The sequence below is a fragment of the Ammospiza caudacuta genome, chromosome Z, assembly GCF_027887145.1.
Source record: "Ammospiza caudacuta isolate bAmmCau1 chromosome Z, bAmmCau1.pri, whole genome shotgun sequence".
In the NCBI taxonomy this organism is placed as follows: domain Eukaryota; kingdom Metazoa; phylum Chordata; class Aves; order Passeriformes; family Passerellidae; genus Ammospiza; species Ammospiza caudacuta.
In genome coordinates this window covers 53,610,226-53,627,660 of record NC_080632.1, presented here as the reverse complement: position 1 = coordinate 53,627,660, position 17,435 = coordinate 53,610,226, and the positions used below count along the sequence as shown (strand labels likewise).

Here is a 17,435-nt window from a genome sequence, read left to right as displayed (position 1 = left end):
CAGGGGCATCTCCGCCTGGGCAAAGCAGAGCGTGGCACCCGCCGGGGCAAGACAAACGCTCAGGAGGAAAACAGTTGGATTAACACCACCACCAAAAACATGACATATATATACATACATATACACACATATCTTTATATACATATATATATATCTATATACACACATATATATATGCCCACACAAATATAGACATATGTGTATGTATACGTATATGTGTGTACGTATATAAGTATATGTATATGTAAACATCCATATGGAAACACTGCATGTGGCGCAGCAAGCCCGGACGGGGGAAGGGGTATAGGAGCACGAGCGGGGGCCGGGAAGGAAAATGAAAGGTGTGACGGGAGATAAGCGACGGCGATGGAGGAGAGCGACAAGCCGAAAGTATAAAGGGAAATACAAATAAGGAGCGAGGAAAAGTTGGCCGCGCGAACCCGAGCCGGGCGGCCGCGCCGCCAGACGCTGAAATATGATAATGGGGCAGCTGCGCCGCGCGGCCCGCAGCCAATGGCCGTGCGCGGGCGTGACGTGCCCGCGCGTGACGTCGCGCCAATGGCGAGCGGGCTGAGTTGGAGCAGAGAAGTTTGAGTAAGAGATAAGGGCGAGGCGAGTGCCCGCGCCGCCAGCGCCCAGTCCGGCACCGCCGCGCCTCCGCACCGCACCCGGCACCGCGCACCGCACACCGCACCGCGCCTCGCCGCGCCGCTCCTGCGCCGCCACCGCTCCGCACCGCGCCCGCGCCGCTACGCGTGGACGGACCCCGCCGCGCCCCCGGCGCCGCGCCCCGCACCGCGCCTCACCGCGCGTCCCCTTCTCTCTCCGCAGCCCTGACAGTGTCTCCCACGCCGGTGGTGTTTTGTACCATTTTCTTTTTTTTCCCCCCTTTTTTTTTTTCGATTTCGATTTTTTCCTTTTTTTTTTTTTGCCTCTATTAATACTTCTATTTTTTTATTATTATTATTATTATTATTCTTGTTTTTAGCGACAGCTTTCAAACCTACTTTGGGGTCTTAAAACGAAACCGTACACCATTTCACTGTGGACATTACACCCTCTTACAGATATGGGAGACATGGGAGACCCACCAAAAAGTAAGGCGGAATCTTTACCGTTGTTGGAATAAATGTGCTGTCTATTGTAATCGTCTCAGGCAGACGAACTGCTAAAGTGGTGAACTTCATTTGAATGGTAGAGAAGGTGCCTTTGTTACCATGCCTGCATGCTTGCTCTGTCTTAGCCTTGTATGTTAACAGCCTGGGGTCCTACTCTTTTTTAAAGCTTGGGGAGCAGACAGGATTTTGATGGGATCTCCAACCACGGAGCCTTAAATTCTTCTCGTGATAGACTGCGGTGAGGCTGTCTGACTATCCAGCACCTAGTCGGTCTAGGAATATTAACATTAGACTTGCAAAAGAGAGCAAGTGACAACCGTAATGATGCTTGTTCTTGCTAGAAGCCTCGATTCCCTTCTTCTGAGGGAAGGGGCTCAGTGGGAAGTGCACCCCACCATGCTTCATCTTTTCCAGTCAGAGCCTCTTAAAATACGAAATGAAACACATAGGTACTCTCCTCGTAAGGCAGGGTGTTCAAACAAGTCAACAATAAAATAAAAATTGAACAACGTGGGAGTTTGGAGTTTTGATTCCGTGCAAGGTTTTTGAAATTAGGACCTTCACCCCAAAGATTCTTCACATTTGCATTTTTAGCATATGTTCTGCTTCCTTTCTAAGCGAGGCAAGGTTTTGATAGCACACTACAATTACCATCCAAAAGTGTAATATTCTTAAAAAAAAAAAACTCAAAAACCCCAACAAACGCCCCCCCCCCAAATATACAAACAACAAAAAAGGCAGAAACCAAACAATGCTCCCACAATATGCTTTATAAGGGAATGACATTAAAAGTGTGTTTATCTCTGTAGGAGAGTAAATGGCTAGTCAATCATGTATTTATTTTCATTTCAGAAAAACGTCTGATTTCCCTATGTGTTGGTTGCGGCAATCAAATTCACGATCAGTATATTCTGAGGGTTTCTCCGGATTTGGAATGGCATGCGGCGTGTTTGAAGTGTGCAGAGTGTAATCAGTATTTGGACGAGACCTGTACGTGCTTTGTTAGGGATGGCAAAACCTACTGTAAAAGAGATTATATCAGGTACGCCATTTACGTTGTTTAATTGTTCGGTGAGATTTTATTTTTCTTTTTAACTTTATAAATTAGACGGAGGAATTAAGAGGTAAAACTGTGAGGAAGCGGGTAAAAGATAATTGGTATGCCTTTATGTGTTTTCCCATGAATAGACCTGCGAGGAAAGAAGTTAGTAGTGAAGTTTTTTTATTTCTTCTTTTCAAATGCAGATATCTGTATTCCTAGAACTAGGTTTGGGACCGTGTAGGACCTTTCAGAGGACTCTGGCAATGCATCCTGTGATTCTAACCAAGGGGAGAATCGTAGATAACGAATAATATTTTCAGTAGCATAGATCAACACGGAACAGATCACTTTCTAGGACAACCTGAGAAATGCATCTCTGTTTCTGCAAAGGCATAGTGGCATTCAAAAGAAAGGCACTTCAAGCATATATGCCGTAAACATAAATACACGGGTAGGGGAAAAAAAAAAAAAAAAAGTTAAAGAAAACGCTTCTTAAACTAGGCCTATCAAAAACAAAAAACAAAAAGAAAACAAAATCAAACCCCAAATTTGCTTCGGACTGGAGGATGCTTTTACGGGGACATTAAAACCTAGACCGAAATGTTTCTTAGCTAAAATAACTGACATTTAATCTTTTTTAAATATTAACCCCTTTGGTGATATCTGACTGGCTTTTCTTTCTTATCTTATCTGTACTGATGAATTAGACAGAGCAGATCAAATTGCCCATCATCTGTTCGGGAACAATTGGGTATATTTAGATAATGGAACCGCTTCCTTCCTCACATTAAAATCTGGTAACTGATAAAATGTGAGAGTTGCCAATGCTGACACTATAGACAAACGAAAGGAGGAATTTCGAGTGTGTTTATTATTTGTGCTCCTGGGTCATGCTGATCCGTTTCAGTGTCGCCTACTGGGTTTGCTAAATCATAAGTTTGTGTGACACTGAGGTATGAACAATTTTATTTTCTGCAGAAAGTTTTGGAAGGAAAACACCTAGCTACCTAAGATATCTTCTGATTTCTGCATTATAATTCTGAATTGAAATAAAACCCTCGAGTCCTTCCTTCTCTAGTGCACAATTTATAAGCAGACCATTCCTTCAAGCCATTGTGAGATTATTCTCCAAGTTCTAAAATGGCGAAAGCCAGAGCTTTTTTTCTTTTTTTAATTCTTTACTTTTAAAACAATGCTGGAACCGTTCTCTTAAATGTTGTCCTTTCTCTAAATTCAAATGAAAGGAAAACATTTGGACCAAAATGTGCTCACTTACCTTCTTATAGAACTAAGCAGAAGAAATTTGAGCAGAAAAAAAAAAACAAAAACCCAGCTCTTTTAAATTAATATGGAATACATTTAATTTGCTACAATTTAAAAAGGGAAAAGTACATTACATGCAAGATGGCTTTGAATTAGACCATGAGCCAATCTCTATGTGTCAAACCTGTGGGCAACCACTGCGCAACTTTTGTACCTATGAATGCACCTACTTTACGATCACTCGGTTCTTTTGCTGTTCAGCCGTTTGTTACTGTTTTTTCCTTCTCAAAACTGTGTAATTCGGGCATATGTAGTTCTGAATATAGGATTAGTGCACTTCTATAGCCATAAGAGCTAAAGAAGTGTATACTCACAAGCATACATTACAGACTGTCTCTGTAAGGAAGTATACTGGTGAGGAAATTGGTGGGGATAAATAGTAGCTCAGTTTGAGGAACAGTTTTCGCAGTTTATGTACCAGCACATTTTTCAGTGCATGTACCCATACATTTGTGGCCAGGTGTTAATTTTAATCATACCAAGGACTTCTGGCCAATAAACACCCTGTGCAGTACGACACCCGAGTTGGAGCATTTTCTTATGTTTGTCTGCTGGCGGGTGAGCTGTCGTCCTCTCCTCCATGGGAGACGAGGAGCCCGCCACCCACTCCAGAAAATCATAATTTGCTTTGTGGGGCTGTCAGCGAGAGGCTGCCCTCCCATTCCTACCGGAGCGTTTGAGCCCCGGCTCAAGGTGGGAGCGTCAGGAGGAGGAGAGACGGGGCAGGGACGCGGAGGTAGAGACAAGCTGCAGAGTCCGAGCACCGAAACTGCCTTTTTGTTGGGGGCGGGAGAGAGGATTTACGCTGCTGTACGTGTAAGCTCGAGGAGACATGTGTGTTATGCTTATATTGTTGTATTAAATTAAACTGGTGAGAGGAGCCCAGGGGAAGAGAGCCGGCGCTGGCAGTTTCCCCTGCTGGGTCCCGGGGGCTGAGTTGACGGCAGCCCTCACACACATCAAGCGGCACAAGTCTTGAGTGGGTTCCGGGCGAAAAGTATCACAATTTGGTGAAGCCGGCACGTTTGTGTCTCGGAGGGCAGCTTCGGCAGGCTCGCCTTCCCCTGGTGTGCCCGGGTAGTCTAGTTCAGACCCAGGCCAGGCTAGGTCAGGTGAGGGCAGGGATGGCCCCACTCCTGCAGCAGCCCGAGCGCTGGGGCAAGAGGGAGAGGTTGGATATCCTCGGGAAGAAACGGGGCCGGTTTTTTGTTTCTTCCTACACCTCTGCCTCCCAACTCTCCTCTTTCACCGGTGTGTTTGTGTCCACTCCGCCTTTTATGGCACGGGGTTCAGGGCACCGACTGAGAGTGAATCCGGCTTGTTCCTTTCCTCTTCTGGCTTCTGTATTTTCCATGCTTTTTAAAGCAGTGGATTGCGTGTGGCGCGTCTACGCGGGGCCAGGGGCTGCCCACGAGCGGGAGTGAAAACCTCTTTCTTTTTCCCTTTCCTTTCTCCCCCCCCCCCCCCCCCCCGCCCCTTCCCTGCCCTCCCCCTTCCCCCTCCCGCGCTCTCCCTGCTTCCCTCCCTTCTCCTTCTTTCTGGGCTGGGCCCTGCTCAGGTTATACGGCATCAAGTGCGCCAAATGCAGCATCGGCTTCAGCAAGAATGACTTCGTGATGCGCGCCCGCGCCAAGGTGTACCACATCGAGTGTTTTCGCTGCGTGGCCTGCAGCCGCCAGCTCATCCCCGGCGATGAATTCGCACTGCGGGAGGACGGCCTCTTCTGCCGGGCGGACCACGACGTGGTGGAGAGGGCCAGCCTGGGCGGCGGGGACCCTCTCAGCCCCCTGCATCCCGCTCGGCCGCTGCAGATGGCAGGTACCGCCCGCGCCCAGCGCCGCGGAAACCCGCGGGGTTTGGCGATGCCAGGTCCCCCTCCGGGCGGCGGGGAGATCCCCATGGTCCCAGCGGGTCCCGCGCCTCCGTGGAGAGCCGGGCCTGAGCGTGCGCGCCCGCGGAGAGGCGGCGGCGGAGGCGCGCCCCACGCTCGGGGCTGCTGCGGGCCCGGCTGCGCGGGGAGTGCCCGCGGTGGCGGAGGCGAGGGGCGGAACACCTGCGCAGGGGCCGCGCCCCGCCCGCCCCAGCCTGCCCGCCTGGCTGCCCGCCTGGCTGCCCTCCTGCCTGCCCTCCTGCCTGCCCTCCTGCCTGCCCGCGCCGCGCTCCGAGTGCGGGACTGCCCGGGGCAGCCCTGAGCCTGAGCCGGAGAGGGACGAACCGCTGCGGAGAGCAGGTCTGAGCGTTCAGAGCCCTCCGCTGCCGCAGGAGCGAGCGGAGGAGCTGTTCTGGGCTCTGGAGGAAGTAGGGTCTGAAAAGAGATAGACTTCATAACTACAGGCTGGCGCTTAGGCTGTAATTTAAAACTGTCAACAAGCTAATCTTCGGTAATTGCCTTTTAAAGTGACTCTTGCCTTCTTGAAACGTTTCATGTAATTTGATGAGAATTTCATCTCAAAACTCAGCCTTGTAACTTCAGAGTCGCCCACCTTACAACTTCATTCACACTTCCAGTTCTCGACGGGTACGTCAGGCACTCAGAGACCCTTAGCTTTAGGAAGGGACACTTCTCTGAGGCTGACTAGGCTGGACAATACAAGCTTGGCCGGCCTTTTTGCTATGCAAGTGACTGTGACTCGGAAAGTTATTTGTAAATACAGCTATTCTAAAACGGCCTCATTTCCCTCTTCTGAGCTGCTTTCAGGTGACAAATCTATATATACGGAGAAATACTCCCGTAACTGGTCCGAGCAGAATTCTGAGACTGTGCTTCCTATATCGTGTTTGTGCCATGTCTCCGAAAGGCTTAGTGTGTCGGCAGGTACAATACTGATAAGATTTGAAGCCTTCATATTGTCGTCATCGCATTTACTGATGTATTGTTACAATTAGAAAAGTCGGAACCCGACTGTACAAAAGCGAGCACTTCTGAGTGTTAGCTAAACAGTTTGAGGAAAAAAAAACCAAAACAAAACAAATACTGTTTTTATTTTTCCCTCGACTGGGTTAGATTACACATAATAGCTACAGCTACACAACGCACAGAAGAATTGCAGAACAGGAACACTTAGAGCTCTTGATGTGATGCCATCTGTAGTTTTGCATTTCTTGGCAGTTTCTACGACTTGGTGGGCATGCTCTCCTTTTAAAAGCAGTAGATAGATAGTTTTTAATTATTCATCCAAAGTATAAGCAAATGCATCTACCACCTCCACTTTTTAAGATAAATCTCATATCCAGTGCTCTGAGATACGGAGCTCTCCCAGGGCTTTTTTTCCATTGGCATGGTGAAGAGGATTTGGCCTGTTTTGCTCTGGTTTGGGAGCGTCAAACTGCCGGGAGCTGTTGCACGTTATCACTGCTTCTGGCTAAAATGAGCTAGGTTCACTATACAAGAAGCAGACCCGAATTATGATTAATTTAAGAAGTATTCTTTCACTAATTTTCGGGCCAAAATTCTGTTTTGGTGATTTGTCTGGAAGTAGATACATAAAACCCTCCTGCTCCTTTCCTAGCACACATACACCTTAGCTAACTTGCCCTCCCCTGTCAAGTTTCATACAGGTTCAAGCTTCTGTCATTAGGGGTTTTAGGGGGGTGGTTTGTTTTTGCAAATTAATTGTCTGCGGAGTCAGAAATGTCAGTCACTCCAGCAGTGCATAAAGCAGAGGAGGCTGCAGCAGCTCCGATAGATCTGAGTGCTTGAGTGGCCTTTGAAGGAGGGTTCATCACCCGCCCCCCCGCCCGCCACCTTCCCCTGTCCCACCAGCTTAGATTCATAGTCTCTGCAGACTCCCTGCTTCCTACTCATGGGGATCCTGTTCCTCCCTTCCCCTTCCCTTACAGCAGAACCTATCTCTGCCAGACAGCCAGCTCTGCGGCCCCACGTCCACAAGCAGCCCGAGAAGACAACCCGAGTCCGGACTGTCCTGAATGAAAAACAGCTTCACACCTTGAGGACCTGCTACGCTGCCAACCCCAGACCTGACGCCCTCATGAAAGAGCAGCTGGTAGAAATGACTGGCCTCAGCCCAAGGGTCATCAGGGTTTGGTTTCAAAACAAGCGATGCAAGGACAAAAAAAGGAGCATTATGATGAAGCAACTTCAGCAGCAGCAACCCAATGACAAAACTGTAAGTGGCTTCAGCCTCTGTCCGCGTCTGCCTTAATTCCCAAGGAGAAAAGCTTGGTGTACGTCCGGCCCGGACAGCCGCAGGGCTCGGGCTGATGGTGTTAGTTTTTTGCGATCTCCCTGAAAACAAAGAACACGATACTGCTTAGCCATCACCCGTTAGTTTCTGCTGTCAGTGCAATAGAAACAGACCACAGCGAGGAGGCGACTTAGGCTGCTTAGGCGTACTTAGAATTTGTGGGGCTAACAATACGCAGTAGCTTAGACTAACTTCTCTGCAGCGTGAATGAGACCTGCAGAGCTTATGGGATGTAATAAACCCAGTCTCGTCTAATACTTATACTGCAAATGCAAAGGGCTTCTTAGGGAGAAAATGACGCCTTTGACCTCTTCAGTGTTTTTAAGCAGAAGTAAATCCATAAATAAAAATAGTTAAAAATAAAAGGTAAAAATAAAATAAGAGGGTTTTTTTATCACTTTGCATCCTACAAAGTGTGTGTATCGGTCAGTGCACTTACTGCAGAAAAAGACAAATGCAATGCAAATTTTTCGGAATTACCATAGTGTTTACAGGTTAATTTATATATACTTATATCTATGTAGAGCTCTTTTCTGCAGATATATGCATGGGTGATATAAACAAGCGGCATGCACTGGGGTCATCAGAACAAGATATCTGTTTCTATTTTACGCCAAATTTGTTTCTTTTTTATTGTTGTTGTAAGTCTACTTGAAGAAGAGTCTGTTACTCTCCTTGTGTATATTGACCGACCCGAGAATGACTATTAATTCATAAGGCTGCCTAATTAAGTGGAATTTAAGGAGTTTCATTTTACCCTGTTGGAATGCAATAAAACACGGTGTTATTAACTCGCCTGAACAATCGTCGAGGCTTGGAGTTATGTTGTACACTGTGCCTGCACCACAGGGCATACTGAGAGGGCTGGGGGGGCTTTCTGTTTCTTTTTTTTTTTTTTTTTTTTTGGAAAGAGCGCGCTAATGACGTGCCCCAGGTTTGCTGTGCACTGGATATACGATCCAGCTAAGGTCACGCAAAACAAAGCCAGACTGGACGCGAGCTACAGAGGGGAGCGGGATTAGCCGTTTCTCGTTCTGAGACGTCCATTGGCAGTCGAGATACAGAGTGCTCATGTTCAAGAGAGCTTGGGGCGGAGGGGATATGCCTTGAGACGAATAGGAGGATTAAAGGGAAAGAAAGTAAACTTCCACCGTGATAAATGCAGCGAGTAGAAGCGGGCTGACCCAGAGTAGAATAGAGTAGGACATTCACAGCAGATTAACAAAGCAAATACAAGCGACCGTATAGATAAGATAGAAAGCAGTTTATTGACTCAGCGTTTATACACAATAAAGCTAACCAAGCTCATTAACATCTTTTGCCGGGCTGTTTACAGAATATCCAAGGGATGACAGGAACTCCAATGGTGGCTGCTAGTCCGGAGAGACATGACGGCGGTTTGCAGGCGAACCCCGTGGAGGTGCAGAGTTACCAGCCGCCCTGGAAAGTACTGAGTGACTTCGCATTGCAGAGTGACATAGACCAACCTGCTTTTCAGCAACTAGTAAGTGTCGGTTCCCCGTCCGAGCCAGCCGGTACCCGGGTCAGAGCAATGGGCGATTCACTCCAGGTGCCAGATGCTCTCAGAGAGACAAGCAATCCAGATTAACTGGATTTTCCAGAAATTGCAAGGCGTGCACGACTGCATCTGTAAAAGCAGAAAACTGAATTGATTTCACAGAGGTTGGTGCAAAATCGGTCTTAGTGTACAGCAGAGATATTTCTTAGTTGAGTGTGAGTTTGGATAAGGCCCGACTCAGGTCAGGCCTTTATTATCATAATAGCTTGCACGCTCCTGAAAACTGAAAGCACTTCACCAAAGCATTCTTTATATGTCACTTAATTGTACTTATATTTGTGAAAGCAGTTTCTAGAATTCACCCCTCTCACTTCAGACTGATTTCGCCTTTATGCTGTAGGACGAATTTTAAATACATGCTTAGTGTCAGCCACGGCCCTTGTTTTGTCAGACAAATATGACCTCTTAATTGAAATATCAAAGTCTGTGTCTTAAGCATGTACTTCTAGATATAACTTTATGTATCCATATATACACATTAATGTGTACACATATATAGCTTACATTAAGTGTTGTTCTTTGGAGAGGAAATTGCTAGAATGTATTTAGGTGAAAAATTTGAGTCATCTAATAAACTACCTTAAGCCAAATCAAAATAGACCTTTTAGAAGAAATTCTGTCCTTAACTCACTTCCTTATGCCTGTGTCACTTGGCAGTCCATATGGGACCATATCACCAACAACACTTAGGCACAACAAGATGAGTTAAGGAGAGAAGTTCAGTCTTAAGTCAGTTTCCTGGCCTAAGTATGTTAAAACCAGATATTTAAAATAGAAAAGTACATTGTGTATAGTATTTCAGGGATTCAGAATAACCGTTATGAAAAATTAACATGCAAATATTTTTTTGATCTGTTGGGCTTTTTTTTTTTTTTTTTTTTTTTTTTTTTTTTTTTTTTTACACCAAGTGATGGAAGACAAAGGTTTGTAGTTGAATTAGCACCGTGTTCAGACCTTTTCGGTTTAGTATCATGCTCTCCTGCAGAATCCCTTTTCTTTTGCCCAACAGCAATCTGCAGTGCGTTCCCCTCGCTGGCACGCTATGCTTGCTCAGGAAACTGTAGCACAGCAGCAGGGCTATTTGCATCCTCTTACATCTAAAGCAACCACTGCTTTTCCTGCTTTAATCAAGCTGTCCATCAGACGAGAGAAAAAATTATCTCCTCTGGTTGCTTTACTTACTGTGCCTTAACAAAATACAAGACTTTAAAAATCTTTGATGCAGTGAGGTTTTGTATTAAATTGTTCAAAAAAGGAAATAAAAAAAGGCAGGATGGAAGATGGATAGTCCAAATACACATACATATATAAGTAAATAGACCATTAGATTGACAAATTAATATTGATATACATTCAACATAATATGTGATACTGAAAAGAGCTAAATTAAAGAATAGTGGAAGGAACAGACCATTCATTGGCCGTTCAAGACACGGCTGTAATCTGGAAAGGGCCTTAATCACAGAATTGGCCAGCTAAATAGGTGCTAAATAAATGCTTCTGGATTAACAAAGCTTCACCCTTCAAGTCATGCCTTTTCCCAGCACTACCCCTAAACTAACAGGAGCAGCGGGCACATTAAGATGGAATAGTGTGACCTTTTTTATCAAACAGACTCTCATTAAGAAGAGATAGCACCAGCCTCGAATCAGGAATGAAAGCGGATGGCTGATTTCAAATGCCTTCTGCTCCTGGATGCTCCTTCCAGGTTTATTTTGGTATGTGCACAAAAGGGGAAAATAGTAATCTTTCAGTTTCATGTTAAGAAAACACATGCACTCCTACATAATTTACTAGAACATCCTCTCGGGATTGCCACTCTTACAAGGCAGGGAAGAAGGCCTCATTAATAAGTTTGTTTGCTTATTTGCTTGATTTTTTCAGTCTTCTTTTTTCCATTTTTTTTAAATATACTTTTTCTTGGTGATTTGGCCAAAGGCCTGAAGAAGGTTCCTGTGAAGTCAATGGGGAAGCTAAACAGAGCAACCAGCAGTGACACAGCCTCCTGTGCAGATGTATCAGGCCTATTGGCTGCATGCCTTGTATATTTATTTTTGTGTTCTTCTTTGCCTGCTACTTTTCTTTGAGTTTTACAGTTGTAGCAACAGTTCTTTTTCTTATTTTTCTTCTTTTTTTTTCCCCTCTGTCTCTCTCTCTTTTTCTTTTCCTTTTTTTTTTTCTTTTTTTTCTTTTTTTTTTTTTTTCTTTTTGGCAGGTTAATTTTTCAGAAGGAGGACCTGGTTCCAATTCTACTGGAAGTGAAGTAGCATCAATGTCCTCTCAGCTGCCAGACACACCCAACAGCATGGTAGCCAGTCCTATTGAGGCATGAGGAACATTCATTCAAGTATCTGTTGTTGTTGTTTCTGCCCTTACCCTCAACCCTGTTGAAGAGAGTGGGAAAGTGAACGTGTTGGGACTTCGAAATTTAGGGGGAAAGAATACTTAACAACCCTGTAATGAACCTAGCAAGGAACTGCTCCATGAGATGAACGGAGTCATATTTGAAAAGACAAGGTAATATGGTAGCAACACTGTGAAGACAATCATGGGATCTTACTAAAAAAAAAATACTCAAAAGAACCACAAACCCCGTGCTTTTCAATTGTCAGAGGAGTATCGAAAAGACATTTTCCAAATATAATGGATTTGTACTCGTGGATCTCAAAAAAAAAAAAAAAAAAAAAGGAAATCTTTTCATTTGACTGCACATCTTAGGGAGAAACCAAGGTAGAGGGAGTTTCTATCCGGTCCCTCCCATTCCGAATGGTGCTGTTTCTATATTGGGGATAGCCTTGCCAAAAGAAGCTCCAGTAGGTTTTCCATCATCAGGAAAGAGACGATTCAGCCTTGCATTGCTGAAAGATTCCTTGCAGGAAGGTGGAGCTGCATTGGTTTGCAATGTTGTTTTTAGTTGACTCTTAACAAGGGGTTTATCCTGGGTCTCTTCTAGCATGCCTGTAGTGGGGTTTTGATTTTGTTTGGTTGAGATCCACCCCCTATTAAATGTGATGCGATTAAAAATAGGTTTTTGAATTCCTCTTTAAAGGCGAATTTATAAAAACATTGCAACAAGGTATACCTCTATTTTGCCACAAAGCGTCTCGGGATTGTGTTTGAAATGTGTCCGCCCAAGAACCTTCCCCTCCCCCAGAGATGTGTATAGTCATTGGTTATAACGACTGTTTTTCTCTCTTTCCTTTCTCTTTATCTCTCACTCTCTAGAAAAAAAAATAGGAAAAAAAGTAAAAAAAGAAAATAGGACAAGTAAAAAAAAAAAAAAAACCACTCCTTTTGTTTGCTCTTGCATTGCAAAATTATAAAGTAATTTATTATTTATTATCGGAAGACTTGCCACTTTTCATGTCAGTTGACTATTTTTTTTGTTTGCTGAAGTAAAAAAGAAAAAAGAAAAAAAAAAGAAAAGGTTGTACCGTGGTCTTTGAATTATATGTCTAACTCTATGTGTTTTTGTCCTTTTTCTTTCCTTAAATATGATGTGAAATAAAAGCGCCATATGTAGAATTATTATATCTTCAGGACTATTTCACTAGATAAGCGTTTGGAATAGAAATAATAATAATAATAATAATAATAATAATAATATTATTAACATTAAATAATGAACAAAGTTCCCTCTTTTAAATATTTACAGGTTAGCAGCTAAAATACCTGAAATAAAATATTGCATGCAAAGCCGGTCGTTAGTGAATAAAAGGAGTGTGATATTTTATTGCAAGTATTAACGACCAGCTTGTAAATTTCCGTTTCAACAACTGTATCAGGGCTAGTTGGATGCCTTAGCTTTCAATCGATAACGTTAGAAAGTCTCTTGTTCCCCCACCCCATCCCTTGCCCTTAAAAGTGATATTACTCTAGGCATGATCAGACATAACATTAAGACATCTAAAGAACTGAGAGCTCAGGCTTTTTGCTGAGTTCTGCTATTTTTAAAAAATAATAAAAAGAAAGTGCTGTATACCAAAGCCTCGTTGTTGAGATTGTTGAAGTGACCTGTACTTTAAGTATAAGCTCCTGATAAAAGGGACGCTTTTTGCTTAACAAGTCAAGTATGACCATTATTTATCAATGTCTGCTGTCAAAACAATTAAATAATGCTGCAGGAGGAATAGTTGTGGGGATATTTCTGTCGGGGATATTGCTGTGAAATTGCACGAATATGTTCCTTATTTTCTGTCGACTTCCCTCTCTTCACTCCCTCTTTTCTTCCTTTTTTAATTTGCGGGGAGAGGGTGGCGAAAGCTAGAAATGTGGGCGATTTCTTGGGGAAAAGTAGAAAGAAGTAAATAAAAAAAATTGGGAAAGGGTTGTTTTTGCTCCAATCCAAGTGCTCCCTATTGCTCGCGGGCAGCACAAGACAAAGGTTCACTTTAAAACACCCTTAAGGACTGGAACATACAGAGATTTTCAGTCTGACAAAGACAAGTTGGTTTGCATGTCAGTTACTCCAAACCCCAATGTTTTCTTAACATAACCTTCTTTTCCTTCCCTCCTCACCATCTCAGCCCACTCTGAGCAAGCTCAGCTATAGACAAACCATTTCGACAGTACAGAGAACATTAAAAAAATGTTAAAATCTAATACAAGGATTTCAATCATCCTGATTAGAAACTGGATTCATTTTGTATGCTCAAGTGTAATACATTTTTGAGTACTTGATAAATATTTAAATAAATATGAAATCTACCTTAAACTGTGTGATCAGTAACACTTGTGTTTTCATGCAGGATCAGAGGATTGGTGCGGCGCTTCGGGGGGCGGGAGGGAGAAGGGGTATCATTTCTGCCCGGTGGTCTGACCTGTGAGTTCTTGGAGTCGCTCTCACTTGGGTGAGTTTGGAGACGGAGTCTCCGACTCGGGAGGGTCTGTGACTGGCGCTGGAAACCTGTGAGGGCAGGGCAACCTGGGGCCCTTGGCTCTCGCCTCTTCCCGCCGGGAGGCTGACGCGGCGGTGGCAGCAGCGGGGGAGACGCGGGGTCGCGCAGGGCGGGGGTGACCCCGAGAGGGAGCAGCCTGCTCGCCGGGGGCTGCCGAGAGCTGCCCCTCTGCCCCCCGCCCGGGCAGGGCCTTGGGGCGGCCGGATGCCTTTCGGCTCCGAGGGCCACGCCGGAGGGGGACCTGGGGCTGCCGGCCCCTGCGAGGGAAAGGCCCCCCAGCCCTGCCAGGCGCCCCGCGGTCCCGGCGCGCCCTCGGGGCGGCTGGGCAGCCGTCGAGATAAGCCGGGAGGCAGGGATTGGCGCTCGGGCTGCCAGCACAGTGTCTTGCACCTTGGAACAAACACACAGGGCAGCAGCGCGTCTTTGGAGCCGGAGTGCTGCCGCGGCTCTGCAGCTGCCGGCCGGGAGCCCACTCGGGATGTGCCTGCACGCACACCCACCGGCAGGGATGTGCCTGCACGCACACCCAGGGCCAGGGATGTGCCTGCACGCACACCCAGGGCCAGGGATGTGCCTGCACACACACTCATCGCCAGGGATGTGCCTGCACACACACCCACCGCCAGGGATGTGCCTGCGCACACACCCACCGCCAGGGATGTGCCTGCACACACCCCCATCGCCAAGGATGTGCCTGCACACACACCCACTGCCAGGGATGTGCCTGCACGCACACCCACTGCCAGGGATGTGCCTGCACACAACCCACCACCAGGCTCCTGTCAGCGCCCCCGCAGAGGGCCTGAGCCCCCCAGTCCTGTCCGGGGTAGGAAGGGTCGGGTCACTCCTGCGGCTGCCACTCCGGGGTCTCTGCGTCCCCACGGCCGCTGTGGCCCCCACACCCGTGGTCAGCCCCGAACCTCCACCTTCGAAATTTTGGTTAAACAATACTCGTCTGATTTCAGAGGTTTGTTTTGTTAGTTTTTTAATTTTTTCTTCTTTTATGGCCTTTGATTCCATTTTTCATTACGTGCATTTGTGAGGCCCCACAACTCCGGAGTGTTTTCCACCTTGAAGCGAATAAAGACAAACTTTCGAGCGGATCCTCCTAGTGCCTTCGGCAGAGCACTTCCTGAGCTTGGGCAGCAGGATTCGTGTAAGCGAGAGAAAAGATCCTCTTCGTGAAATGCATGTCCTTATGGTGCTCTGTAAGGTTTCTGCTCTGATTCCTCTTTCCGGTCTGGACCGAGGGTGGCGATTAGCAATCCCTGATCCGCCGGCTCAGCTCTTGCTGCAGCTACTTTTAATAGTGTCAAATGAGCCCGCTGTAATTTCTCTGAGGATTTCGTTTGCACACACTGAGATCAATATTCAAACTCTTCTCATTTCAATGTTTGTACCCAGGTTAATTAGCTCTCAGCATCCCCAGCCAACGTGGCGGTGTGACGCAGAAGCCGGGTACGTGAGTTCCAGAGTTGAGATCAGTTAAACACGTCAACAGTAAGTGTTTGCATTTATATACATCTGTATGCATACATGTATTAACAAATTCACGTTGGGTTACCTAAGAACGGAGGCCAGGGAGGGAATAGGGGGCCTTCACGTGATGCCAGACCTCAGGCCGCAGCATCCCCAGCCGCAGCACAGCGCCCGGGACGGAGCCGGGGAGGGGTCCGGGTCCTGGTGCCGAGCGGGTTTCACGGGACCTGATCCTGCCTGGCCCTCTCTACACACCCGAAACGCCGAAAGCGTTTCACGGTGAGAGATGCTGCTGCTGCTGGGCGCTTTGCGTGCTTTAGCGGACCTGTAAGTAGTTAATAAAGGGGCTGGAAAGAGATCCTGTTTACTGATTGTTCCTGATTGTTGTTTTCTTGATAACAGAGCAAGCCACTGAATGACTGTTTGAGCTCAGGCGCCACAAACATAAACTTAACAGCTCCCAGTGTGCCGGCCCTTCTGGAGGATCACTCCTCACCTCCCAGGGCTTGTGAAGTGCAGGAGGAGAAGCCAGTTGCCAAGGAAGCAGGCTCTGGGGGGGGGTGGTGGTGGTGGGGAGCGGAGAAAACTCGCCTGTATATCCGATCTTTCCATATTGCACGGTACCTGCCCTCATTAGCTAGGAGCAAAGCGTATAAAATCAATAGGTGTTTTTCTCTGAGCCTTCTACCCGTGTGGGAGCTCGGGGCAGGCTCTGGGTCCTGCTCTGCTCAGCATTCCAGCCGAGAGATGCTGCTGCTTTTATATCACGCTGCAGCGTCGTGTGAATTTCCTCAAATTCCCTTGCAGCGGCTAAGGGCACCAAACCAGTGCTTTCTCGAGGCCGGGGAGGGAGGACGAGGGAGACAAGGAGAGCGCAGCCTTGCCGCGGCAGACCCGCGCCGGGCCGGCTCTCCCGGGATCGGCAGCCCCGGGGCAGCAGCTCCGGCCGCGGCTGCCGCTGCACGAACCACCTGCAGCTCCGGCTCTTTGCTGGGCTGCGTGGAGCGGGGAAGAAAGGAGGGAAGGAAGCAAGGAAGGAAGGAGGGAGGGAGGTTGCAAAGCAGGATTTTTTTTTTTTTTCTGGAGTGTCTCTTCTTCTTTGTTTTATTTTCTTCTGAAAGACAAAGCAGGGGTAAGGTGTGTTTGTGGGAAAGAGAGAAGACAGAAAATTTTCCAGAAATAAGTGACACGGACCAAAGCAGAACTCGACTTCTATCTCCGGGCAGACCTCGTGAGCCAGTGGGAAGAGGAAAATAGGGTGTTACTGTGGCTTTTCTTTAGGAGGGCTGTTCAGGTCGGTAGATCTCCAAGGCTAATCCAAACAAGCCGTTTGACTTGTGAGGTCCGGTGTCTAGACATAGCTGGTGACTCGGCGGCTCCTTATCTGGTTTTGGAATCAGCCAAAAGAGACTTTTTCTTAATGTCCACAGCAGCACTAGGATCTGCCGGGGCCGGGGAGCCACCGCACCTCCCAGACAGGACAACAAATACACCCACCACCTGGAGGCTTTACAGCCCACTTTGTTGTTCCCGAGCCGCCGCGCCGCGGCCCGGCCTCCCCCAGCCCCGGCCGCCGGGCAGGGACGGCCGCAGGGCTGCCCGGGCAAAGCCGCCCCCGCTGCTGGCCACTGCCGTGCCCCTGGCCCCGGGCACCCGAGGGCCACCTCTGCAGCAGGAAGCGACAGCGCACACCCAAGCCCCGCCGGGGTCAGAGCTGCTGCTTTCTCGACCCCCATCACAGCACCCCCTCCACTCCGTGCGTGTGTGTATGCATGTGTCACCACAAAATTT

At 47.1% G+C, this 17,435-nt stretch overlaps 1 protein-coding gene across 1 annotated transcript; it reads left to right on the top strand.

Annotated features, from left to right (window-relative positions):
• The first annotated feature begins 1,069 nt into the window (after positions 1 to 1,069).
• Positions 1,070 to 11,599, top strand: ISL1 (ISL LIM homeobox 1). The gene is made up of 6 exons (XM_058824168.1): positions 1,070 to 1,097; positions 1,971 to 2,160; positions 5,042 to 5,301; positions 7,324 to 7,610; positions 9,025 to 9,192; positions 11,483 to 11,599. Exons 1-6 carry the CDS (start codon positions 1,070 to 1,072, stop codon positions 11,597 to 11,599), a joined length of 1,050 nt encoding a protein of 349 aa, XP_058680151.1.
• The last annotated feature ends 5,836 nt before the right edge of the window (positions 11,600 to 17,435 follow it).

Coding starts and splice junctions, on each gene's coding strand:
- ISL1 (XM_058824168.1), top strand. CDS start 1,070: ATGGGAGACATGGGAGACCCACCAAAAA. Junction 1,098..1,970: donor CATGGGAGACCCACCAAAAA/GTAAGGCGGAAT, acceptor TTTTCATTTCAG/AAAAACGTCTGATTTCCCTA. Junction 2,161..5,041: donor TGTAAAAGAGATTATATCAG/GTACGCCATTTA, acceptor GGCCCTGCTCAG/GTTATACGGCATCAAGTGCG.